General features: G+C 36.8%; 1 protein-coding gene across 8 annotated transcripts in view; it reads right to left on the bottom strand.

Annotated features, from left to right (window-relative positions):
* Positions 1-24810, bottom strand: part of ZNF236 (zinc finger protein 236) — a 69261-nt gene extending 44451 nt beyond the window's left edge. For 6 of the 8 annotated variants that reach the window (XR_011807622.1, XM_027451875.3, XM_072034838.1 and 3 more), the window contains exons 1-7: positions 24657-24810; positions 14090-14232; positions 12662-12826; positions 7991-8169; positions 4622-4746; positions 2543-2715; positions 341-487 (exon numbers count right to left, since the gene is read on the bottom strand). Coding sequence is in view for 7 of the 8 variants with exons in the window: in XM_027451875.3 (XP_027307676.3) it covers positions 341-487; positions 2543-2715; positions 4622-4746; positions 7991-8169; positions 12662-12826; positions 14090-14232; positions 24657-24717 (993 nt within the window). In the remaining variant the exon portion in view is untranslated. Of the gene's footprint in view, positions 1-340; positions 488-2542; positions 2716-4621; positions 4747-6458; positions 7950-7990; positions 8170-12661; positions 12827-14089; positions 14233-23715; positions 23866-24656 lie in introns of those variants that run through there. The other 2 variants (XM_027451878.3, XM_072034843.1) reach the window with 2 other exon arrangements.
* Between the last annotated feature and the right edge of the window lie 2202 nt (positions 24811-27012).

Here is a 27012-nt window from a genome sequence, read left to right as displayed (position 1 = left end):
TCATTGTTCCAATAAAACTTCCAAATTAGTTTCATTACATAGAAAGAAAACTTCCCCACGCAATTTGTAACTACCACAGTTATGTTTTAATTAGTTGATGTTATTCTACATCATATTTTCATCTAAACCCTCAAACTGTAAATCCTTTTTTGCATTTACTTGGCCGATCTACATTGTGCCGATATGCAAATCAATTCCAAAAGGACAAATCTAAAAAAAAAAAAGGACAAAAAACCTACAATAGGTCAGAACCAAAGCTACATGAATAATTACTGGAATTAAAATATAGACCCAACTAAAATCTTAAGGGAATTTTCATAATATACCGAGTGAAGCTTACCGCTGTAACGTGAGATACATCTGCTGAAGAGCTCGCAGAATTCTGTTGACCACCCATGTGCATCTTGCTGATATGTGTATTCAAACTACCCAAGCTTTTGAAGACACAGCTACATTCTGTACAGTTGTACGTAGGGCCATTCTTGACCTTCAGGAAAACAAAAGTGTTTAAGTACATTTTCCCTAAACCTGCCTAATTATCTTTTACATTATTTATTTGCATAACAAATGTACAATGGGATTATGAGAGTTAAAATTATTTATTTCTCCAAGTTACTGATACCTTGTTATGGAATCAGTCTGCTATCAAGTCAACTGTAATCTATGTGCATGACTCATCTCCACTTCTCAACGCTGGAAAGCACCAGAGAGTGAGACAAACGTCATCTGGCTAATCAGGCTTCAGATTTCTCTTTCCTTACTATTTTCTACCATTACACACTCAGAAACAAAACCAAAATGCATCTTGATAAAGTAAGATGTGCCTGCAAAAGTAACAACATACTGAATACATGCTGAAGTTGGATAAAAAAAATGAAGGGAAAGAATGCAGATAGTTTATTTTAACATTTTGGTTCTCTTTTGTTTACTTTTGCAAAAGTGCCTTTGATAAATTTTTCAAAAACAAATAAAATCCCTTTTTTAGGTCTGAGTAAAACAAAGGTGGGAGATTGGACCAAAGGCTATTAAGTACTGCATGAAAAAAGAATGGTGAAAGACAGGGAAGTTAAAAGTTGAATAGAATATTGAATTCTATTTTCTGACATTAAGCTTTACCTCTTTCTGAAATGTGTTGTTGCCAGTTATCAACTAATAAAATACAGATAAGATCAAATGGTGATAAACCAAGTAGGAATCATCCTGTTTTATCACCACCTGTAACAATTTTTTTGACTGCATCAGAATTAGAGTTCTGCACACAATCTTGAAGGAAATATTGACAACAAGAAAAAAAAGATCCAAAGTCATAACTAAAATAAGTGCTCAGGATCATGCAACACTGCTTGAGATGTGACCAGGAGGTAGCATTTATGACAGGACAAAAAACATGAAAAATATATTTGGCTTGATACCCCAAAACTTAGCAACCCCAAAGCAAATTATAAAATTAATGCTGATGCGTTTTTCTTTATATAGATATAGGTATATCATATGTATTTTATATTGCATGTATAGAAAGTTGTGAATAATAAGGAAGACGAGTCACATGAATCCATATGAAGTGTAAACATGATTTAATATAACCATGAGTAATACAAAACATTCAGTGAAGGACTGTATCCAAAAAATAAGGAACTATCATACTAGAAGGTTCCTTAGTTTAAAAAAAATAAAATAAAATCTGCCATTGTAACAAAAATTGAAAACGAGAACATAATTCTTTCTCCTAATGGAGATAAAGAGTGGAGAGGGCAGCCTGCATGCAGCAAAAAGAAAAAAAAGCTACCTTTACCACCACAATATACCTCCAAAATCAGAACTAGATCTTTTTCTGTGGGTATTTCAAACCACAACTCACTGAATCAATGCAGTAATTACTGCACAAAGTTGCATAGCCAGTGCTGCTCAGACTATATTACATGTATATCAGTACCTTAGGTATCTTTAAAATTGTCTGTCACAAAAAAAAAATCAGCATTAAAAATATGCCATAAAGAGGTCCATTTTTTTTTTTTTTTTTTAAGTCTTATTTCATTATTTTTCTTTTCTGGCTGTAACTGCAAAGCTTCTGATAAAGGCTGCAAGATGCATTCTTCAAAGACAATTATCAACTGTGCTTTATATCGGAGATGGTGTTTGGGCTTGAAATTTCTCCTTTTCTACTTTGCTGGTTTTGGCTTACTTTCACCTGATTTTAGACCCCATTCTCTCAATACTGAGGTAAGTAGCATTTTTAGCTATTAAAGGAAACACAACGTTTTAATCTTTCAATGCACCGAAAAGACAATGGTAAACGAAGGCCTTGCTAATTATCCTAAGCATCCATTTATTCAGATGAAGCTATTTTAAGCAAGCTGAATTTGCTGGTAAAAAAAAAACAACCAACTGGAATCTATACTACAGCAGAAAATCTATATTGGCTGAAGAAAGCACCAGTGCGCATAGAAATAGCAAACAGTACATTTTAAATACTGAGAACGAAAGGTTAAACACCAATAAGCACTATATTAGCACCAACCACTTTATGAATAATTGCATTTACCTCTGAATGAACTCTCTGTATGTGTGACTGAAGATTGCCCTTCTGAGAAAAGGCAGCAGGACAAAAGGCACAAGCATGAGGTTTTTCACCAGTGTGCTTGATCATATGGGTCTGCAATGCCCCCTTCTGGTTAAAGGCTTTTCCACATTCACTACATTTAAAAGGTCTTTCACCTAAAGGGGGAAAAAAGGCAGCTGTAGGTTAAGAGGCTTTAGATAAATGTTAGAATTTTCCTTTCAGATATGGGAAACTGCTATCACTAAAATAAATTATTGCATGTAGATAGATATACACACACAGATGAGAACAAAAAATGAGAACAAAAACACAAATTATCAGGTATTTTGACAATGACTGCTTACTTCAAATGCTAAACATAGCATCTAGACAAAGACTTGAAACTTTCACAGAGCTATGACCTAGGTGATTATTGCAGTATGTAAATTTAATGAAACCTGTATATTACCAGTATATAAACCTGTATATAACCTATATATTACCAGAACAGCTTCACTCAACCTGTGGATCTAAAAAGTTACTATGCAAAAGCACCCGAGGAGGGAAAAAAAGAGGTGAAAAGAAAGAAGTAATGCAACTATGATGGTAGCATAGTACTGTATATGCACCACAGACATATTCTTTCCAAAATTAAAGATGTACATATCCTAAATTCTCCCATATATTACAGATTGCTTCAAGCAATCGTAAGCCAGACAGAGTGGCTGTGGATTTAAAGTAATAATAGAATTCTTATCTTAAATGACTATTTCCTAACTATTTGAAACGACATACCATGATGTGTAGATTGAGACAGTATTTTTTGTCTCTGGCTTCCCCAATAGACAAATGTCTTTTTATTCTTCAAGAGAACTGCAGATGTTCTTGAACTTATCGAAACTTCACACGTGTCCTCAACCAACTATAATTTTGCTTAATTCTGATCCAAATAGCTAAAATAATGTATCAAAGAGACTAGACTCCTTAATAAGAAAACTATTTTTAATGACTTTTTTTGGATATTATTTTGAGGCAACTTTTAAAGCAGGTGCAAGGGTGACCTCTTGTGTCACTGCATCATAACTAAAATCTATAAAACTTGAATGTTCCTGTGAAAAGGTTACACAATGGAATTCTAAAGGTATTTTTATTTCTCTTTGCAAACTGTCATTCCTACACACAATGACTCATGATACCGCTATTGTCTGAGCACAATGCTAATACAAAGAACACTGGGCAATTAGATAATTTACTACTTTAATTAGCTAAAAACTAAACAAGCAGCAATTTATTCATAGGATGGATACATATGAATTGCACATCACTTGTGTGCTTCAGTATTTTATTTAAATCCAATCTCACCCTATATTACGTATAGCTGGTTAAAACTTAACTATTCTTACAGTTCTCTGTACACTTCCTCCTAAACTTTTGTATTAATTCCATACACCAGTTTTTTCAGTTATTTCTATTGTTTAAGGATGAAACAAATATCCATTTTTTTAAACTAATTTAGCCCAAACCACCTGCTATTTATTCTGCAAAATTGATTAGTCTCCTACTCTCCTTTAAACACCAAAAGTACAGTCTTATCTCCTACTAAATTCACTTTGAACATCCTGAATGTGGCCGTTACAGTAAGTCAGAGAAAATATGGGTTTAACTTTAAATAAATCAATATAAAAACGAATGCAATGCCATTAATTTACTATTTATTCTCACGTTAAATCACAAAACCAGTAGAAATACATTATAGAATATGCAAAACCTTATTTAGAGTAACAGACAAGCCCTGATCCAGAGATCCAAATTTTATGGCCCTCTGAAACTGTAAGAATTAAGTGTCATTCTGTAACAAACGAGGCCTACAAAGTATTTAAAAGTTTCCAAATGTATATTGTTATGAAAAGTTTTTAAAAAATCTTAAGCATATAAATTTTCCTAATCAGAGCAATTACATAAAGGGTGTTTTAAACCATCAGGTAACATCATAATAATGTTTCACATCCCAACGGGGAGAAAATTATTTAACATTTCAAGGGGTAATAGAATTTAGTAAAATAGTTGCTTTCGTAGTCTTACCTGTGTGTATTCTAACATGTCGAGTTAACTGGCTTGGTTTTTGGAAGGTCTTTCCACAGTGAGGACAGGAATAGGTAAATCCACTTCTGTCAATGTTTCTGTTATAAGATCTGGTATTTGATACCCTGTCAGTTAAAGAAAACAGTTCTTTTTAATCCTAATATTAAGCATTATTTTGAAGGAATTTATTTTACATCATTTTTAACATACACCTTTAATTTTATGAACATATATACTATCAGCTGTATAAGTTTAAAAAAGTTCTTTAAAAGTTAAAGAACAATGGAAACAGTTGGAGACTTTTAGATCCACCTAGAATTTTATAGAAATTTTATAGAAATTTTATAGTTATTTCTGTAGTAAAATAGCTACATCTTGTAGGTTCTCCAGAGACAATTTCATTGTAAATTCTGCTAGAACTACAGAGAAACTTCAAAAGTACTTTTTTGGTGGGTACTTTCAACACCACAATTTCTGTTCGTTGAACACAGCAAAATCTTTGTTCTCAACTACATATAAGAATCTCATAAACACAAACACAGTTTCTTATGTCTAACAAGAACAGGTTAAGAATTTAATATCCCAAATACGTATCAATCTCCACAGAGCCACAGTAATATATGGGAAAAAGCTTTATAAATGATTTCTCTACAAATCAAGCTAACTAGTTTGAATGATGGCTGAAAACCAACAGCATAATTGTGGAAAAACAACAACTAATTTTATCCAGGAAAAAAAGAAAAAACAAAAACCTGGGATACCTTACAGAGCATTACAACTCAGTTAAAGAAGCAGAAAATGGAATGTAGTGCACTATGATATCCAGACCACTTCACGTTTTCATTAGTACCTATTTATGCCTATATAGTAATTCAGCTTGCCAATACTGCTCAAGGCAAGCTGAAATTACAGATTTTAATACTTACTCTTTTTCTAAAGAAAATGAGAAATAAGGATTAGCTAACATGGATCAGATGTACAAAAATATACCTTGAAGTATAAACTAGTAACAACAACATGACAAATAGCAGGGAAGTAACAGTCTGTGCATAAGATGAAATCTTTAAATTTCTATTCAAATGATGCATCTTTCTACTCCAAAACAAAGTCAGAGTCTACATCATCTATTTAAAGGACAGCACATTTTTTCTTCCAGTTACTTGAAACAAATTTTGTGTGTTTTTGTACTTCTTATACTCTTCCAGAGAAAGCAGAGTTTGGGTGATACTGTTACTAATACATGTCAATTGTGTCTGCTAAAGTTACTGAATTATCCAGAGTAACATGCTGAAGACTGAAAAACAGCACAGATACTAGCACAGATTTTTAGTCTCTTCTTCCTTCCATTTCAGGTTAGATGTGCCTGACTGTTCCAATATGCTCTCTGATGGGTAATAACATCTGCATAGCATGGCTGTGACATTTTAATAAAGAAATGATAACTAATTTGGAAACAACTGCAGGATCAGTCCTTCAAGATCAGGTCATCTTCTGAAATATTTCAGCATTTACAGTTACATTGACCATTTTCTTTTTAGCAGAAGATTAAAATTATAACTTCATAACAGTTTCTATTCAAATGTTTCAGACATAGAACAGATACCTTTTGGGAAAGTAGCAGCTACGTTCCAAAAAAAAAAAAAAAAAAAAAAAAGAAAAAGAAAAGTCTTTTTTCCTTAGGTCCTACAAATTGCAAGCTTATTTTATAATTAAAAGCAAGAATAAAAAAAATAAGAATTTTAACTACCTATGTAAACAACCTATGTAGGTCCTTGAACGTTAAATACTATACTGTATACTGTCAAGTTAGATGAAATGCTAACTTTTCATAATTCACCTGAACAATATGACAGGACTGTGTCATATCAAAATTCAGAATTTCCATGCTTTTCTCTTCAAAATCATTTCTACTGAAACAGAGAAGGTCTGAGCTGTGTTAGCTTTGTGACGAAATAGCACTCATGCAATTCATTAACCTGGCTCACATACATGGGTTGCATTGGAAGAGCAGAAAGAAAGACAGTAAGTAACTGTTACAAACAATAGTTTCTTGGATATAAATGCAATGCATCACTACACCTAAATTGATAAATAAGGTTAATTTCATATAAGGAAGCTCTGAATCCAAAAGTAAACTTTATTTTCCTAAACGTGAATTAACAAATGATCACTGAGCTCTACTTTCCTGCAAAATGAGAGAAGTTACTCATAAAAGAAACAATCTGCAGAAGAAATACCACAAAATTGTTTTTCCTGTTTTGTCACTAACCTCCCTGCCAAGATTAGTTGTATCAATTTTTTTCTCCTTAAAAAAATACTTCCTATCTTCAACATTTTTAACAAATGCAAATTAAAACTATACTTATATCTCATTTACATCAAAATGTAACATGCCTAATGCTCAAAAATCACAGTTATATTATATTCACTCATCTATTCTTTATTTATTCATCTTAACTTACACAGGAGACATCCACAACGAGAACTCACCTTTTGGCTAGTATTATATGCTTATCTAACTTTATACTCCAAAGCCTCAATTTTCAGTTTGCAAATGGAAACTATAATTCCTTTTTAAACTTTCTGGAACAGAAATAGTAAGATTGCCCAACCTAAGACAGATGCTAATAAAAACAATTGGAAATACCTCATATTTATCATTTTTAAAAATGTATTTTTTCCTGTCCGTTAAGTTTCTTGTCAAAACCTTAGGCTTTGTTAACGTATACACTAAACCAATGGAAGTGCTGCTTTCCTCTAACATAAAATTATCTTAACCTTCTTTAAAGTGAAGTTAAAATAGAGAGCTGAAAGAAATTACAGAACAAATATTGACCAAAATTAAGAACAGCATTTATCAGGCCTCTTTTTTTCTCCTCATTTTGTGCTTTTTCAGATTTACAACTCATGGCAGTTTGTGATGGGGGCTAGCAAAATATGATTAAACTGCAAGGAAAAACTTTCTTCTTTGCAAAAGACAAGCATTAAGATTTTTGCAATTACATTAACTGCTATATAAAATTAACATACATTTGTTTCAATGTATTGCTATTAGGCTTTGAAATCATAAAAATGAACTTCAAAAAGCACTGTGTCAGAAAAAAGTTAACCTGTGTTTACAAGTAGCTGACAGATGAAGCTGTGTTTAGTATGGATTCCTAAAATACAAAACCAGCAAGAAAATGGCCTCAAAAAGGAATCGCCTAGTTTAGCAAGGATTTAAAAACAAGTGCCATTTCAGAACAGCACACAAAAGAAAGGAAGCGACCTTCTACAGATCATGGTACTTCAATGACTGGAAATGCTATTCCTGCCTTCCCCAGATAAAAGTAACATCTGCCCATTTTGTTACAAACCCATGACTGTCACCTTATTTTATAGTGAGTTTTCATATGTTCCTTTAGCTGTGAGGAAGTTTCAAATTCCTTTTTGCAAGACTTGCAGCTGTGGACCCGACTGCCTGCCAATTCCTGACGATGTTCTTCCATGTGTATGGACAGCTGGCTCTGTAAAGTAAATTCATCTCCACACTCCGAACAGATAAGATTCTGAAAGAGATAATAGAGACTGATTTTTAAAAAGATTCACAAACAGCTGTATGCATACACAAGCTTGCTCAAGTAGATGCATGTATACTTCTGAGGACACTGGCAGCTGGAAGCAAGCAGCAATAAAAGTAAACAAGCAAAAAAAAGTTTAAGCCTCACAATATAAATCACGAGCGCTAATCGTTGCATACTTATGGTAAGATTTATCTTTTAAGAAACTTCACAAAGTAAATACTGAAATAGTTCATAAGACAGCAGCAACAAGCAGTGCGGTATGGTCATCTCCACTGCCTATTTCCTTGGTTGGCTATTTGAAGATACACACAGAATACATTTATGCTCTACATAAAGGTTTGTAAAAAATACCACTTCCTAACCAAAAATATCTTAAATGCAGATTCAGTTTTTTTACACTTTAACCAGTTAAAATGATACAGAGTACCATTTAACAATAACATTAAACCACACTCAATACTAACTTAACTCAAGCTATCTACCCAGACAAGACAGAAATAAGTAGTGACACAATGTTTTTGACAGGTATCACTTCAATCCATTAATTTTAACCATGCCACTTTCTAGTTAGCCACTTAGAATGGAAATCATACTTGCAATGTTTAATGCAGTTTCTCTAAAATTTGGAGGAAGATTCGAAGTCAAGTATTGTTGTAATGCAAACTAGAAGAGGAACAAGGATATGCAGTGCTATTTTAAAATGCTCTGACAACAAAATTGTTTCCCAAGTCTAAAAAAAAAAAATTGAAAAAATCTGTAATATTGCCAATGTTTAATTGCCAGACAAAGATAAGTCCTTTAATGAAATTAAATAGTACTTCAAAGATGACTTGTTTAGTTTAACCTAGAGATCATGATTACTGGAATGAAGTTACAGTGTGGTCCAATAAATATTACTTTATTTTCCAGGACCTACTTTCAAGTCTGAATAAAAATATTCTTCAAAAGAAAGTTTATATAACAAATTCATTTTATGATGATCCTTTGGTACAAGTGGAGAAAAATTACACAGAGAGAAACTTCTAAAGCATACTATACCAAGCTGATGGCCCCCCAAACAGTTCATCAATCATTCCTCAGCATTTTTCAGACACATATGTTTATCTATATTATTAAGTAGCACATACCTTATTAAGCAATTTGCACAAACAAAAGAATCATCTAATAAAAAGTATTTGGTACAAAAAGTCTATGTATTTCTGTTCAGTATAGTAAAGTTTGCAAGGACAATTAGGCAGAAGTAGTAAAGCAACAGTAAAGCAAGGACAAAGTAAGGCAGAAGAAAAAAAAACTCAGCAATGCATTAAACCAAATAGCCTCTCCCTGGAATAGATAGTACCAATTTTATTTTTTTGCCACTCAAGCAAACAAACAAAAAAAAAAAAACAAACTATCACCACACACAGAACAAGTAATTGCACGATATTAACTTCACTGTGCTTAAACCCACCTTCTGACACTCACAGAAAGAAGGCAGTTCATATACTGCTACATAAGACTTAAACTTCCAAAATTCAACAACAATTTTATCCAACTCTATTCATCTGATTCAGCCTATATTACCCATCTTTATCTTATCACATCCAACAACGTACATTTTTAGCAAGCATTAGTTTCAATTTTCTCAATACATTAAGGTTTTCCTAGAGACGTCTTGTCCCAAAGAAGACATATTTGCAGTTTTAAAGTAATAAATCAACATTTTAAGTTTCAATTAAGTTTTTCCTCACCAAATCAAAAAATAACACCAGGTGCCACCGTTATTCAGAAGAATGAGACAACACAAGAATATTCTACAAAGCTGGACATATTTCACTAGGCATTTTCTTTATGACTTAATAAGAAGAAAGCTACCTGAAAGTGAAGAATTTCAAACATGGAGGTTTTTTTTTTTGTGTGTATGTGTTTTTGTTTTGCTTCCTGTTACACCAGTTTATCACAAGAGAATCCATAAGTCACTAAAGAATAGGATAAAAGCTAGTCTTTTGCAAACTAGATTTCAATAGCCCAGAGAACATCTTGAACATCTCACAGGAGCAATCAATCACGAAAATCTGCATTTCAACACAGATATGCTTTCACAAACCTAATTTGACAGTTTAAGAAGCTAATCACACCAATTTCTTATTACTTCCGCACTCACCTGTAGATAAAGCTGGCTGATGGAGCACAAAACAAGACTGAAGTTACCCCAACCTCAGCTGTGTACAATAGCCTCCTCCACCGCTATGTATGTTTCCTTAAGTGAGTACATATCTGCTGTTTTCAGACTTTCAACCCATCTAACAGCAAGGGCAAGAAAGTGACAGCAAACAAGAGGTAGAATGTACTCCACTGCTAATTTAACTTCTTATACTCCACATCCTGAAGAACTACTGAATGACAGCCAGTACCGTGCTCAATACCCTATGTTTCAAGTACAAATTCCAGCTCTTCAATGATCAGGCCTTGAATGTTATCACTGGGAAAGTCATTCCTGCAATTCTCTGAATTAATTGCAATGGTCATCTGCTTTATCACAGAATCATAATGAATTACAAGAGTATATTAATTCACAATTGAAAGTTGCTGATATTTTTCTAAGTTTAATTTTTAAGCTGCGGTTTATTTTTTTGTTAATTGTGAGGCATCGCACAATCTACTCCCCCAACATCTGCGCCTAGTATCAAGATCAGAGTAGCTGAAGTGTAGAAATTAATACTAAAAATCACTCTTAGGCATCTTCCTTGATGCTCAATTTCCTTATTCTAATGCTTTTAGCAATCCAAAAATTTGCTTCAATAAACTCCCATTAAACTGTTTAGTACTACAGATAGATTAACACCTAACAAAATTGTACTGAAGTCTTCTCATTTTAACTCTGTTGTGTACATGACAAAATAGGAACTGATAACAATATTGAATAGAGAACCATTTCCTACAGATAGTAATAGCATAAACAGCTTCACGATGCAAAAAATAGATTGTGAAAGTCTCAGCAGTAATTAAAATATACTAGCTCAACAAGGCTAAGTGCTGTGTCCTGCACTTGGGGAGCAACAACCCTGTGCAATGCTACAGGTTGAGAGAAGAGTGGCTGGAAAGCTGCCCAGCAGAAAGGGAACTGGGAATATTGGTGAATAGCCAGCTGAATATGAGCCAGCAGTGTGCTCAGGTGGCCAAGAACATCCTGGCTTGTTTCAGGGATAGCATGGCCATCAACACAATGGAAGAGATCATCCCTCCGTACTTGGCTCTGGTGAAGCTGCACCTCAAATACTGTGTTCAGTTTTGGGCCCCTCACTAGAAGAAGGACATCAAGGTGCTGAAGCATGTACAGAGAAGGGCAACGAAGCTGGTGAAAGGTCTAGAAAACACGTCTTATGAAGAGCAGCTGAGGCAGCTGGGGTTGTTTAGCCTGGAGAAAAGGAGGCTCAGGGGAGACCTTATCACACACTACAATTAGAATCACAGAATCACAGAATCTCTAGGTTGGAAGAGACCTCAAGATCATCGAGTCCAACCTCTAACCTAACACTAACAGTCCCCACTAAACCATATCCCTAAGCTCTACATCTAAACGTCTTTTGAAGACTTCCAGGGATGGTGACTCCACCACCTCCCTGGGCAGCCTGTTCCAATGCCTCACAACCCTTTCAGTAAAGAAGTTACTGTTATTTATTTTATATATTACTATTATTTATTATTTTAATTACCTTAAAATGAGGCTATAGCTAGGTGGGAATTGGTCTCTTCTCCCAAGCACCAAGTGGTAAAACAAGAGCAAATGGCCTCAAGTTATACCACGGGAGGTTTAGGTTGGGTATTAGGAAAAATTCCTTCACTGAAAGGGTTGTGAAGTATTGGAAAAGGCTGCCCAGGGAAGTAGTTGAGTCATCATCCCAGAAGGTCTTCAAAAAACACGTAGGTGCAGAGCTACATAGTAGCTCCGGTTTAAGCATGGACTTGGCAGTGCCAGGTTCAAGGTGGGGCTAGATGATCTTAAAGGTCTTTTCTAACCAGAATGATTCTATGATACACACAGAAGTACACTAAGAGCAGGAATTATCTAAAATTACATCAGCCATTAAAAAATTATCACAGACTGTTACATATGAGCTTATCAACGTACATAAAATCACACCAGTTGTTTCAAAATAAAAGTATTTGTAAATAACTAAAAGAGCCAAATATTTAGTAGGGTTAGTATTATTTATAGCGCATTCATCAACTAACGATCATTGACTAGGTATGACAATTATAGTACACACACAGATTCTCTCTGTTAAAGAAGACAGGATTGCAACATGTTTATATCCGATACAATAATTTCTGCTACTGTTATTAAAATAATTTCCCCAATTGAAATTTTGTGCTTCTTCTAAATGAGACCATTTTTTCAATCTTCCAATCTAAAACATATTGCTGAGGGATTAAGTACAACCAGCATAACATATTTGTCTTTTTAAAACTTAAATCATGAGGTTTAATGAATTACCTCTTCCTTCTCATGTAGCATTATATGAGCTTTCAGACTTGCTACTCTGGAGAATTTCTTGTTGCACACAGGACACGTAGGATCTTCACCATTGTGAGTGCATTTATGAAGTGTCAAGTTGAATTCAACATTAAATGACATCGGACACTGATCGCATCGATGAGGCTGTTTGTTTAAAACACATGAAAATAAAGACAAAATTCAATCTTCCCAAAACCTTATATATACACAATATAGATGACGCGTAACTATACAAATTAAAATAAAAAAAGGTAGTAATTCAAGTCCCCACACATAATAATGTTCCCTAATAACATCCATTTTAAATATTTTCCTCCAGTTCTCCCTACTGGAAATGCTACTACTATATTTAAAGAGAGTTTAGGGAAAGAAAGAAGAGGAGCAAGGAGTCAAAATACAGACTCTCTGAGAAGAGTGAAGTTCTCAAGAAAAAGAATAAGCAAGAGACGTGTTTCCCTGCTTTAACTGAGACACTGAATTCTCTGCAAACTCAATAATTCAACCAGCAAAGCAAAGACTTATGCTAGGACTGACCTGCTCTTCAGTTGGTATTTGCACACCATTTCTCATTTTTAAAGAACACCTTCACTTTTAGATATAAAAACTCTTACACAAGCATGGAATAAAATGGTTTTAACAATATTAACTTCAATTTTTTATGTATCAACTTTAGAACACTGAAATTTGTGTAAATAGCCCTTTGGACAGATGAATTAACATATGAAAGTTAAACATTTCCTCAACATTATCCATTCTGTCTACAACTACAGCTACCTTAGTATTGTAACTTTTTGAATCACATGAAATAGTTTAAGCTTTGTGAAACAAAGCAAGAAACAAAATAAATAAAATGCTCCAAAGTACATATGAAACCTGGGGCAGAAGATCCATTCAAAAAAGTCAGTAGTCTTAAAACACATCTGCATTCTTCTCTTTCCTGAATTTGATTCGATTTGATTACTAAACTAGGTAACTTGACTTTATTCAAGACAGTTACTCAAGACTAACTGGGTCTAGGTAATCAATACAATCATCATTCTCCTTTTATTGCTAACATCTAGAAACAGTTTGCAAATTCAGTTAAGAGAAAGCCATACATTATTTTTTACATTATTTTTATTATATTATTATTTACATTATTCTATAAATCAAATCAAACAGCTAAAAATAAAAATTACTGAACTTCAATCAATAACTTAACTAAATGGTATCAAAGTAAGGTATTGTCTCAAAGGAAAGGTATGGAAATGTCCAAGAAAAACTTCATAAAATTCCAAAGTTCACAAGTAGTAATTATGAGGTATGTAACTACAAAAAATCATTTTTTTTATTAGCTTTACTTGTCAGAATATGGAAGTATCAATATACACTGGTGTTTTCTAAATTCAAATCTACTAAAACTCATACCTTGTCATTTTGCTCATGATCCCTCATATGGCGCTGGAACTGGGTCTCTTTTGGAAAAGACAGCAAACAGATCTCACACTTGTGGAAGTTGGGTACTTGGTAGGGAAAATTACTGTTTTCTATTGTCGGGGTCAGCACACCATCTACAAAACAAGCATCAAGATATTTTGTATGACATTCTGTACTTCGTTCACTTGTAATTTATTGTAAAAACAAGAGTTCTTTGAACCAGAAACTATTCTAGTTCCCATAAGTTTTTGACCCCTATAAGATTCTAACTGCGCTGGATCTGGAAGATTACAAATTATTGCTTTCCCTGCTTCATAAAGACCCTTCGATTTTGCAACAACATGAAATGCTGCCAAAGACAGCAAGGAATACATAAGATACTGACCAAGGTTACTTTTAATAATATTAACTGTTTGTTTTTTTGTTGTTGTTGGTAGCTGTTTGTGGTTTTTTGTTTTTTGTTTTTTGTTTTTTTTTTAAAAAAAACAGGTACTTAATACAACATAGTCAGCACCTCTAACTACTCAGGATTTCTGTCCTTTAACACAGATTTAGTAATCTTTTATTTCTCCTACTTCTGGCAATGTGAAACCTTTATCTTTACAGTTGTAAAACCAACACCAATGTTTCAAATAGCTGAGAGAGATGCAATAAACTGCAAGTCAAACTGCGTACACATACATTCAATGGAGAAAATGATTTTTTATAGACCCAGTCTAACCCTATATAGGTTTCTTGTTCTGAATGCCCACAGTCATATAACTTTTGATATACAAGTTGAAAGCTTAAATATTCTCTCAGATTACTGAAGTCAGTCTTGTTACTATTTTCCCTTTATCTTAAATATGTAATAGAAAAGGGAAATTGAAAAATCATAGGTTCCAAGACAAACAGATTTTACACTTGGGACCATACTGTATGACTAAGAAATTAATAAAGGAAAACTTTAATGAAGGAAACTGGCAGGAAGGGTTAAAATACGTAAGAGCCTTCAAAGCTGTATTAATGAAACAAAAAAAAGTCTGTTGACTCATGCTGCAGAGTGAGGAAACTAAATAGGAAAAAAAAAAACAAAAAACCACAGAATTCTACTTCAAACACTGCCACAGCTCCAAGTGCATCAACAACAGAATGCAACAGGAAGCAAAAAGAAGTTGATTTTATTATCTAGATATCCAATAAGTTATGTTGCCCTTTACAAACACCAGCACTTCCATCTGCGTTTGTAAGAATTAACCACAGAAAGCAGAAACAAAACTAGGAGCTTACAGTATCTTGTTTATATTTCCTCTGAATAAATTAAAGATTCAGCAACAGAGTATATCTGCTCAGTACTATACCTACTTCAAAGTCCTCTATCATTCAATGCCTCAGTTACAAGGGAAAGGGAAAAAAAAACAAAACAAAGTGGTACCTTACGCCCTGACCACCTTTTCTTCCTACTATAATTCTCAAACACAACCTTAAGAAGATTGTAGTTAAGGAAGCTCTAGAAAATGTTTTAGCACAGGCGAGAAATCACAACTGAAAACAGTATCCTGGAAACTCACACTTCCCATTCCTGGGCTACCCGAGTCACCCCATTAACTTTTGCTCTGCGAAGTTTAGTTATGCATCATTCTGTTATAGAGACAATTTCAGTATCATAAATGTTAAACACATGTCCATTTAAACCTACATCATTTAAAAAACTCTGCAGTAAATTCACAGCATATTTAGACACTATTAATAGCAGGTATCCTTCCCACCTCTGAAATGGCCACAGCCAAAAGCTGGTAGGCACACCGTTAATTACAAGACACTGTCACTTGAGCGTTTTTGTGATAAATACACCCAAATAGAACAAAGGGCACAAAATGAGTTTCTGTAAATACTGACATGATTAAAAAAAAAAAAAAGAAAAGAAAAACAAAAATTTACTCCAATACTAGAACCATGCAGAAACTTAATGCAAGGAGCTTTCCTCTTCCCTGAAAAAGGGAGTGATTGTTCAACCTTCTGAAGGCTTGACCTCTCACTTTAAATTGACAACTGAAAGTGATCCAATCCATGACTTTTAAAAAGGCTTTAAACTTTCTCCAAGAACCAAGGAGATTATTATCTTTAAACATTCACTCCTGAGATCAAAGAGACCAGACAACGTACAAAAACAATGCTTAAGCAACTGAACTAGTACTAAAATAATCAAAGGTGCTAACTTGCCTACAATTTGAAACATAGAGAAAGCAACGTGCTCACTACTCTCTGAATAAGATTACCTGTTAGTTATTTTTCCACATCAGTAACATTTATTAAATGTTACTCCACTTTTATTAAAATATGTATTATATCTTCAAAAGCACAACACTGATTAAACTACTGGCAATGCATTTTCTTCTGGAATCCAAAAAGGACTTCAGTGGAATTATATGTTAGTGAAAAATTAGTATCTTGCAACAGAATTTGAGTGATAAAGTGTACGAAGTCATACTGTCTGATGTACTGATATATGGGAAGAAAGTGTTCCAGCTTTTGTTTAAAAAGAAAGAAATGATCACCACTGAAAGGAGTAACAAACACAATCTTAAAATATTTCATAGCACAGAATAGGTAAAGAGCCTAAACTGTGGCAATTCAGCAGCTGAGCACATCACACCCCATAGCGAAGCGTCAGAAGTTTCTCAAGACCAGCTCATGCTGGTCAAGGCCCAAGCTGCCTGAAAGCTTTTCTGCCCTCCTGTCCTCAGACTCCAGGAAGAAAGCACACATCTCCCATTTTCAAAATACAGTGATAATGTCTGTAAGGTCTTAAGCATTCCTCTCCCAAAGCAAACCTCTGTAACACTTTGCAAAGCCAAATGTTGCATTCTTTTGATCACATCTTTCATAGCTGGTATCCCAAAGAGCAAAAGAAAGAAGGCTGAGGAGTAAGGATTGGGCTCTGGACTGCCTGGTCCAGCCTGAAGAAGGCTGCTTGGCAGATGACTCTTACTCCAGAAATGCATCTGAAAGCCAGAAAGATAAGGCACAGCAAATCAATTTAGGTTAGATCCAGAAATCTTGAAAGGCTCAACTATAGATCAGCTGGAAACTGCTCTTAGTTATGAACAGAAAAACAGTCCAATTAAAAGACTCAAAAGAACTTTGAAAGAGCAATTGTTTCACTTTTACTCGAAGGGCAGGATTGAGATCTAACGCAGATTAAAATTACAACAAATTCAATTCTTCCCTATGACTGCGTCTGAACTAGCTTAAGGGAAAGACAAAATTACGATAATTTTTTTTCACTTATAGTCTCACTAAAGTACAGTCTAGTCTCTATTGCCAGCCAAACCTGGGGTATTGCTGAGAGCTGCGTAGCTCATTTTTATTAAAGATGCAGGAAGGGGTTTTTTTATTTCATTCTTCTAAGAATGAAATAAGGGAAGTATTCAAAATAATATCCCTGCAGAAATCAAGGAACTAGATAACAGCAAGGACAAAACCATCATGTGTTTAGAATGGGGAAGACAGCAGAACAGAAAAGGCATTGTCAATAAAAAAAGCAACAAGCAAGTGAGATATATTGTAACTTTTCAGACAGGCATCAAAGACTCAAAGTATAGCTTGGGCCCGTCTTCATTCAGATATAAAAATGAAGTAACAGCTTGACAGAACTTTTTGTTGAAAGAATTAATAAGCAGATGGGGACACTATTTACACCGATACCTCATTCACGCAGCAAGTCAAAGTAATAACCTACATTACCATATTTTGGGGAAATCAGCAATAAAACCCTGTTGTGTTATTACCATTCCTTAATTTAGAGGAGCAATGCTTTTAAATGTATGAGCTTGGGCCATGAAACAGGCCAAAGACTGAAAAATACTGAACCCATCTTAAAGACCAATATTTTGAAGACCCAAAAACATGGAGATGAAGTCAATTAAAGAAGTCAGCAATGGGACATGGTTTCTATCCTTTCAAATGCACTGATCAATTTGCTCATTTTAAAAACTCTCATGGCATTCCCTGCTTACCAAAGAGAATACAAATACTGACACACATGATAAAGCTTCACAATGGTCACAATTAGCAACTCTATCATAAATACCCCATGTGGCGCCTAAGCTCTGAGAAGAGCTAAACTCTAAGAAAAATGTAAATATTGGGTACACAGATTAAGCAATCTGTCTGTTCTTAGATATACCCAGTCCAGATGGAAACACAAGTCTACTGCCTGTTAACAAAGATAACAGAATGCTATTCAAATCAATAACAAAAATAAAAGTTTGATGTTTTATTTAGATTAGACATCAACTTATTAACCATATACCTCCAACAAAATCACATGAAAATATGCACTCAAGAGAGAAGCTTTCTTGATGTAAACATAAACAAAAAGTGAACGTCAGACCAACCAGTGCCCTGTAAGACAAGTGATTCTTTCATGTCTGCACACCACAACAAATGATAATCCTTACTGAGCAGCTGCAAAGTATAAACCACTGCCATTTATTAATATTAACTGCATGGAAACAGTGCAAAAGGTACTGGCTTTGTTCTGTTGCAATTTGAATGCTCGTCCAGTTGCAACCTAAACCAACCTCATTACATCACAGCTTGAGAGACAGTCATATATTGATACAATTAAACTAAAGAAGCATAAGGTAGTTCCTTATGCACTAACAAAGATCTTGTCTGTATTCTTGCAGTTTGTTTGTAGTGCAAAGGTTAAAAACTATCAAAGATAACACCACTTTTGTTTTAAAGATTCTTACTTTTACAGCCTTCAAGTTTGTTTGCAGTGTCCCAATCCCTCACAGCATACCAGCCATTAAGTTTTTTGGGTCAACTCCACTGGATCTCTGTGCTGCTGCCTTCTGAAAAATCTACCTTGGAGGCTGAGTCAGCAGCAAGCAGGTGCTCTCTGCTCCAAATGCCTGGTAACATCTCAGTGTGGAAGGGGGAAGAGAGAGATAGAGCTCCCATATATTTCTTCCTAATGTAAGCAGCCCCATGCCCCATGGCAGTAAGCAATTCTCCGTGCAAGGCGCAGATGGGTGCACTCAGCTGCAAGCACGCCACAGCCCCGGTAGATCTCAAGCAGCCTGCTGGCATCAGACCGAGAGGACAATCCAAGATAACTCTCACACTCAGCGAATTCACCTAGGAAAACCTGCCACTGAATCTACACGGCAGCTGACAAGCCTAGGGATGCAAGGACCCAAGGCTATCGAAATCTGTATGCTAATTTTGAATGTTAAGAAGTGGTAGAACAAGGGAACAGAATGGGGATGGCAAAATTGTTGTCTCCTCGTATTACGCTAGAAATCTTGATGATGAATAACGATGTATGAATCATTAAACACTTAGTTCTGTAACCATAAAAGAATCAGATTTCTTTAAACCTAACTCAGCACTTTTATAAAAAAAAAAAACAAAAACAAAACAAAAAAAAAAAAAACAGTACAGTCACTCCTCATAACTTCTCATGGGAGGAGCAAGGGGAAGGCTCAACTCCCAGCCCACATATCAGACCAAAATATAGAGATAAAATTTGCTAATATATACTAATACATACAATAAATATATATATTTAAAAAAATGTAGTTTTTATTATTTTTTGGTCAATTCTCAATTTTGAATTTCAAGTAGCACCAGCACAGACACTGAGCTTCCAGAAGCACTCTGTGAGATGGATGTCCAGACGTGCTCCTTTCTGGAGCGCAGGTGAATCCTGAAGTTGCACGGCCACACTGACGCCCAGCAGGCAGCGGAGAAGTCTGACGGGCTCCATCCTCTCTGCTTAGAAGCAAAATAGATTGGACCAGGTCTGGCTGGGCTGGAGTTAATTTTCTTCATAGCAGCCTGGACGGTGCCGGGTTTTATTTTAGACTGGTGACAAACCAGTGCTGATAACATGTCTGTGCTTCCATTAGTGCTGGCTGCTGCTTGTACAGTGTGAGGGCTGCTCGCTTCTCACCCTGCCCTAACAGTGAGCAGGCTGGGGTGGGCAAGAGGAGAGGGGACAGCTGCTGGGATTTAACCAAAGGGATGGGATGTTCCTTGCCAGGAATTAACCAAAGGGATATTCCTTGCCATCCGGCTTCACACTCAGCAACAGAAAAAACTCCGGGCGGTCCCTCCAAGGTAGCTGAGCATCAGTCTGTTCATGAGGTACAATGAATGATTGCCTTTGCACAGCTTTTTTTCTTCCTCCTATTTTTTTTCCTTGATTTATTAAGCTAACCGTATCTCAAGCCATAATTTTTTTTCTCACACTTTTGTTCTTCCAATTCTATTCTGCAGTGAAGTGAGTTAGGTGAGTGAGTTTTTGTTGGCTAGGGTGAACCCACGAAATAACCCACCACCCTCATCACCGTAATCTAAAGATAACTGAAAGCTGGCATTTCCTTAACCAAACCTAATAGCTTCACAAGACATTCAGGCACAATATTGCTACATTTATTGCTTAATATTCTGAAACAGGAATTATACTTTTTGACAGTTGCACATTTAGCACCAAGCTACCGCTTTTCAGATGTTCGCTTCTGTATTATTTGGACCTTGACCCTCACCTATGTCTAGGTACAATATCATTAATAAAAATTTAAGAATGAATTAAATAATTTGCTAGGTGATCCTCCCCATCACTGAGAAGGAACACAATCCACTTACAGAAGAAAACTCAAGAAGAAAGAGACCTGAGAGGTCTCAAATAAAAACCTAAAAGTATTTGGAAACAATGCTTAGGAATGAATGAGGTATGAAGGTATGAGTATGACCGCAATAGGGAACAAAATATCAAGGGCTTGGAATTGGCAGAAAGGTTTGAGAAGGATAAAACAAGGACTGAAGTTATCACACAGCCAGAACTTAAACACTGGTTATTTAACTGCTTAGATTACTGGGGAAAAGGCACCGATTTATTTTAAGCCTAGTGAGGAACGACTGTGGAATTAAAGAACACCAATGTAATCTAAAGCTCTCTTCTTCCAGCAGGAACCCAACGTAGCCCTCGTGCATAAACTTAGATCTGGCTGTTGCTGTATAACACCATGACGACAGAACAAAATTATCACTATTAACGCCTGAAGATTCCCTTTTTCTACGGCAAACATTTGAGCAGGTGGCCCTCCTATATGTTTTAACAAGGAATTACCTTCATCTATCATACTTAAACGATTTAGCCCGCAACACAGAGGCAATACCACAAACCCCTCATTCCTGCCTGCACAACATCACTCACCTAGTCTTACTTGTACTTGTCAGAGGTCAACATATAAAACCCTAACGCACAACTACTAAACCCTAATGCACAACTACTAAAGTAATCAACGTAAGTCTTCTCTGGATTGATATTAACCAGCATGTTAAGGTTGCATTTCACTTCAGTCACACAACATTGGAAAGTAAAGCCAGAAGACCACCTTTCCCCTAGCTCAATATATTCACATCCTACCTCAAGCTAGAGAACTGACAGGGAGTAAACAAAATACAGCCAGCTCTGCATAGCAGGCTTAAAGCTACACTGTTTTCCTTATAGTCCTTAACTTTGTAACTTTTTGTAACTTTACCACCCTTCATCTGTGAATTTTGTTAACATTTATGCCATGTGAAGGCACAAAATAACCAGTTTAAATCCCTGTTGTATTTAAGTACAGGACATACATGCACTTCAGGCTTAGAAGTTGTTTGAGTACATCCTGAAAAATATTGCACCTTGCTGAAAATTCACAACCTACAAATCTGACAGTCCAAACCCTGTAAGGGGAGTTACGCTGCAGCCACACTGGAAACTCTGAAGGCACACACAAGTAACTGTTTCATAACTTTCTTTTCAGGTTAGCGGCTGTCACCAGAACCTATGTGAAGGTGTTACTAGCGTGCTAACACCCATTACATGTGAAGCGCTGCTTGTCCTCTTCTTTCTTCAAAAATATTTCTGTGGAGAAGCATTGTTTCTAATGTATTATTCTTGCTTCATATAGAGTCAAGGCCTCATCCTGAAATTTTCAGGACAAGAGCCAACGCCCTGCCTCTGTATTAGGATCTTCAACCTCTGTATTAGGATTTGCCACACAACCACTACTAAGCAGCCAGAGTAGGAATCAAGGTGTAGCAAAATCCCAAATCACAGCAGACTAGCTCATGAAGCTTCCCGAGACTCATATTTTATGTCCACTCACCTCAAAGGAGAGGTCAATTTGAAAAGTTTAATCAAGTTAAAAATAAAAACTAAGAACAATAATCAAAAATACTTTTGGGAAACAATTACCAATTCAAAAAAAAAAAATTTTTTTTTAGAATAGCGACCACTGAGGTCAAGATAATATTTTGACTAATTCTGCCTAGAGATCAGGTTTGTACCTAACATTTTTAGTTTTCATGGGACAAAGAACATGCCTTGTGTTTGACACATGGTAGTCAAAGAAGTCTGAGGAAGCCGCACAACAAAGCATTACTGATTCACCTTTATTTCCTTACAAAAGGAGCCATAAATACACAGATTGTCTAACCACTGAGAGCAACACTCCTCCGTGAAAGAGACGAGCATACCAGGGCTATAAGAATTTGTGGAGGGGAGCAGACTGACAGGGAACAAAGCCTAGACATGTACAGTCTCCTAAGCAAAAGATATGCTACCTCTTTTTGCAAACAGCTATTTTCCAGCTGAATTCCTCCCCCTGAACTCAAAGCCCATAGGATTCACAACCCTTTTCCTAGGTCTGTCTGCATGTACCTGAATGGGACAAAGAGCCAAATATCCTGGGAGCACAGCTTCACTAGATCCAAGCTGTCTTGTTGCGCTACAGCTTCTTCATTCGTGACTTTTATTCAGCCACAAAGTAATGTAGAAAAAAAAAACAAAAAAAAAACACCACGATGCTTGACCACAATAATTTTGCTGTTGTTCCAGACTTCTGAGATCTCTAGGGCCAGAGGTTCCAGCACCCACAACATTTGCCTGTGCAGGGCAGAGTCCTCACAACTGCAGGCTGCAAAAGAGTCTGAATCCCTGCAGCAGCCCTAGGCCCTGTAATTCTAAACTGCTATCAACAAACTACCCCATAAAGCAATTTCATTAATAAATTATAAAGTTTATTTTGATTTTTTTAAAAACATTAAAACTACAAGATATGATTGAATTAGATACCAGCTCACAATGATCTCTTTCAGCCGTACAATTTCTATATAGGAAGTATCTAAGATCAAAGTCTGACTACAAGCGGAATGGATACAGCCACCAGGTTCTTCTTCTTGGACAGCTTGTCTCAGTCTTTTCCCATTCATAGCCCCATGCCATCAGTACAGGGCTTACAAGCACACCATACGTGTATAACCTTGCAAGAATTACTACAGAATTACATAGATGATGTAGTCAAAATGAACGTAAAGAAATCTCAACTTCCAAAACTTGTAGAAGCCAAAGCTCTTTGGGTCTTTTATATTTGGCGTTAAAAAACTGACATCAGCTGCTCCAAGAAACAAAAATAGTATCTTCTGACAGGACTCTGTGGCCTTTTTGGTGTTCCATACAGGAGAAAACATTTCAAAAAAAAAAAAAAACATCAGTCATGTAACAGTGTAACATTTTATTTTTGTTTGCCAGCACATTTTAATTCTACAAAAAGTACTCCAGACAGAAGGCTCACCTACACATTCCTCTTCGAGAGCCAGAGCTCATCTGCGAGTGCTCAGAAAGCCAGACATTTAAAGTGTATGCTGCAAGTATTAATTAGCCGGCTTTTTGTGACTGAAATAACCAGGGTATTTATGTTTTATGAAATCTCTCCTCTTCTTATCTGAAAAAAACAGGCCTACATGGTTGTGCAGAAAATCACTGAAGGGGGTTTTGTGCCTACGTCCACTTTCGCAGCTTATGGGCCTCGTTCGGGTGCTGCTAATGGATCCCCAGTAACACCAGCAGGGCCGAACTACACAAAAGAACTACACCAAAGCGTCAGGAGACCGCTGTCAAAAGCCCCCAACCCACCACAGGCAATCCCGCCCGGGGAGTTATTTTTTCAGATCCTCACAGCGACAAAAAATGAATAAATAAATAAATAAAATAAATAAATAAGAAGAAAACGAGGCACAAGAACAAAAAAAAAAAAGAGGCGGTGCGGGACGAACCGGGAGCTCCCTGCGAGCGGGCAGGCGCTCTGTCCCTACCCACCCACAAAACAGCATTTTTAAAACCCTGGGTGGGACAATAATAATAAAAATAAATAAATAAGTAAATAAATAAATAAATAGGAAGGAAAGCGTTGGAAGTTTCAGCCGCCTCGTTCCCTGAGGTAACTCGGGGGGCGATGGGGGGGGGAGGGAATGGGTAGACGAGGCGGCCGGCCGGGCCCTCTCTCCTTCCCTTCCCTTCCCTCAGCCCTTCCCCGGGCCCTTCCTTCCCCGGTCCTTCCCCCCCCTCAGCCCCCGGTCCCTCCCCGCTCCGTGCCCGGCGCCGCCGCTCAGAGCCGGGCCCTGCTCCCTGCTCCCTCCCCCCATATCCGGGGACTATATTCGCACCCCGCGGAGCTTCCCTTTCCTTCTTTCCTTCCTTCTCTTCCCCCTCCGAGGCCCCGGCCGCGCCGTTTACCTGCCTCGCTGCCGGCCTTGCCGCTCTCCCCGCCGGGCCCCGGAGGCCGCCCCCTCGGCATGGCTGCCCCCTCCTCCTCCTCCTCCTCCCGCCCCCTCCCCCCCCGGCGCGCACGCACACACGCACGCACGCGCGCGACGCGGCCGTTGGCGGAGGGAGGGCGGGGCGGGGCGGGGCGGGGAGCGCGGCGCATGCGCGCTGAGTGCTCCCTCTCTGTGTGTATTGGGGGGGGGAGTGAGGGGCTGAGGGGAAGCAGCGCATGCGCAGTGCTGAAATTCCTATTTATTTTAATACTCCTCTTTTCCGCAAAAGTCGACCCAAAAGTCACTTTTCCCCTGAGCCATGTTTAGTTGTTCATCTATTGAGATCCGCAATTCTCGTTGTTTGCCTCTCTATCTCTCTTTCCCTCCCCCGACCCCATATGGGCACTTCATTTCAAACTATAGCCTTCCAGTAGCCTCTCTTAAAACGCGTTTAGTATTACACAGAGCTACTTAATCGCTCAAATTTGATGGCCCTATCTTCATTACCTACTTCTATTATGTCACTTTCTTCAGAAATAGCATTAAATGCGTGCTGCAGATCCCTGATCAAAACTATAGTGCAGGCTAGGCATGGATCCCTGTAAACTATACCAGCTAAACACTATGTAATGGCTTTCTCATCACTTAATATTGATAACACCTTAACTCATTTATCATCTTCTGTTTGGAAACGTCAGGAGCTGTTTTCTTCATGGGTGCCGAGTTAAATGCTTTTCATGTATATATCTAATTAAATTACACCTAAAACCTTGCCCTCAGCTACCAAATTTAATCACATAAAGGAATGGAATCAGGTTTTTGGAATGCAAGGTCTCATTTCTTCCTGAAGGCTAAGGTCGGGCAAGCATATTTAGATAATTTCTTCTTCTATCTGCCAGTTAAAAAATGTACCGTGTTTAATTTTCTCTACAGAAACGCAGCATTGGTGCATAAATATGGGAAAGGAGGAGTGAAACTGCTGTGACCCTTGCCCGGGGCTCCTGTGAGCTGGCTGCTTGCTAAGAGCACAGCTCCACGGAGAGAAAAGACGAAGAACAGCAGTGGCCTCTGGTGGCTACAGGCTAGTTCTGTGCTGGAAGTTGTTACGCTTGTCTTTTCGGCAGCAAACTACAACCTTCAATTCCGTGGGATAAAGTGACATCTGCTCACAAGATTTCAGTTGGACCCTAGGGACAGGACTCTGAAACAAAGAGACCCAACTGCATCTGTATCTTAAGTCATTGCACAGGCTCATTATTCTAACTACCAGTCCTTATTCTGTTCAGTTTCTGCCACAGGATTATCTGTATTTCTGGTGAGGTCTCCACGTTAGGATTAAGAACTTTGAATCTTGAGTTCTGTTTCAGTTTTGAACTGATGTATACAAGAAAATAAGGAGTATTTAGTTTTTCCAAGTCTAACACAAAAAGCAGCTTTAGTTCCTATTTTGGCTTTTCAGTATTACAGTTCCAGCATTTCCTTCAGTGTTCAGCAGTAGAACATACAATCATGTTAATCCTGTGCTGCAAAAGTCTGTGTGTCTGTTCCAAATTTATGTAATATTTTGTCAGTGTGTATTAGTGTTCTAACACTGCTGCATCACTCTCATTCTCTACAAAACTAGCTCTGTATAAAAGTTGAAAAGACATCAGATTTTGCTTCAGATCTCCACTTTTGAATGAAGAGAATGGAATAAGTGTTGAATAGCACATGAAAGGAACTCCTAGTTTACAAGGAAATACAACGGTAAATCATACCATTGCAAAAAGCAATACCATACCATAAGCATTGTCTTTAACTTTACAACCACTTTCAGATTACTGAAGCTGTTTAATCTCTGTGACTACCCTTCTTTGTCTATATGATAGACATATTTTTCACTTGAACTTTGCAATTCCTGGAAGAAAGACACTTAATGCATAGCTAAAGCTGTTGCTCTTCTCTTTGAGTAAATCTGTTGTCTGTATTTGCAGAAATTGTGATATTTCAACATATTTAAAATTTGATACAGTTTGTGAATAATAAAATAACCTACTACAGTTTCTCTTCAGTGTCTCTTGCATTATTCCAGAGGTGCTATGCAGTGAACTTTTCAGGTTTTGGGTGTGCCACGGTATTACAACCCTGTGCTTTCTCAGGTGAGAGCCTAGCAGACCATTAGTCATGCTCAGCTTTCCATGCAAAGGAAACATGGGTCTGTTCCCCAGGGGGAATCTGTAATGTAATACAGGGAGAGTGCTAGTCAGATGGCTGGCCTTTAACTCTTTCCATTGTGAGTTTTATCTGGTATCATTGATTTATGGGAAGAGAAACAGCTATAGTGTCAGCCCTTA

Source organism: Anas platyrhynchos, chromosome 2 (genome assembly GCF_047663525.1).
Source record: "Anas platyrhynchos isolate ZD024472 breed Pekin duck chromosome 2, IASCAAS_PekinDuck_T2T, whole genome shotgun sequence".
NCBI lineage: Eukaryota > Metazoa > Chordata > Aves > Anseriformes > Anatidae > Anas > Anas platyrhynchos.
The sequence above is the reverse complement of the archived record's forward strand: the minus strand, read 5'-3'. Positions and strand labels throughout refer to the sequence as shown.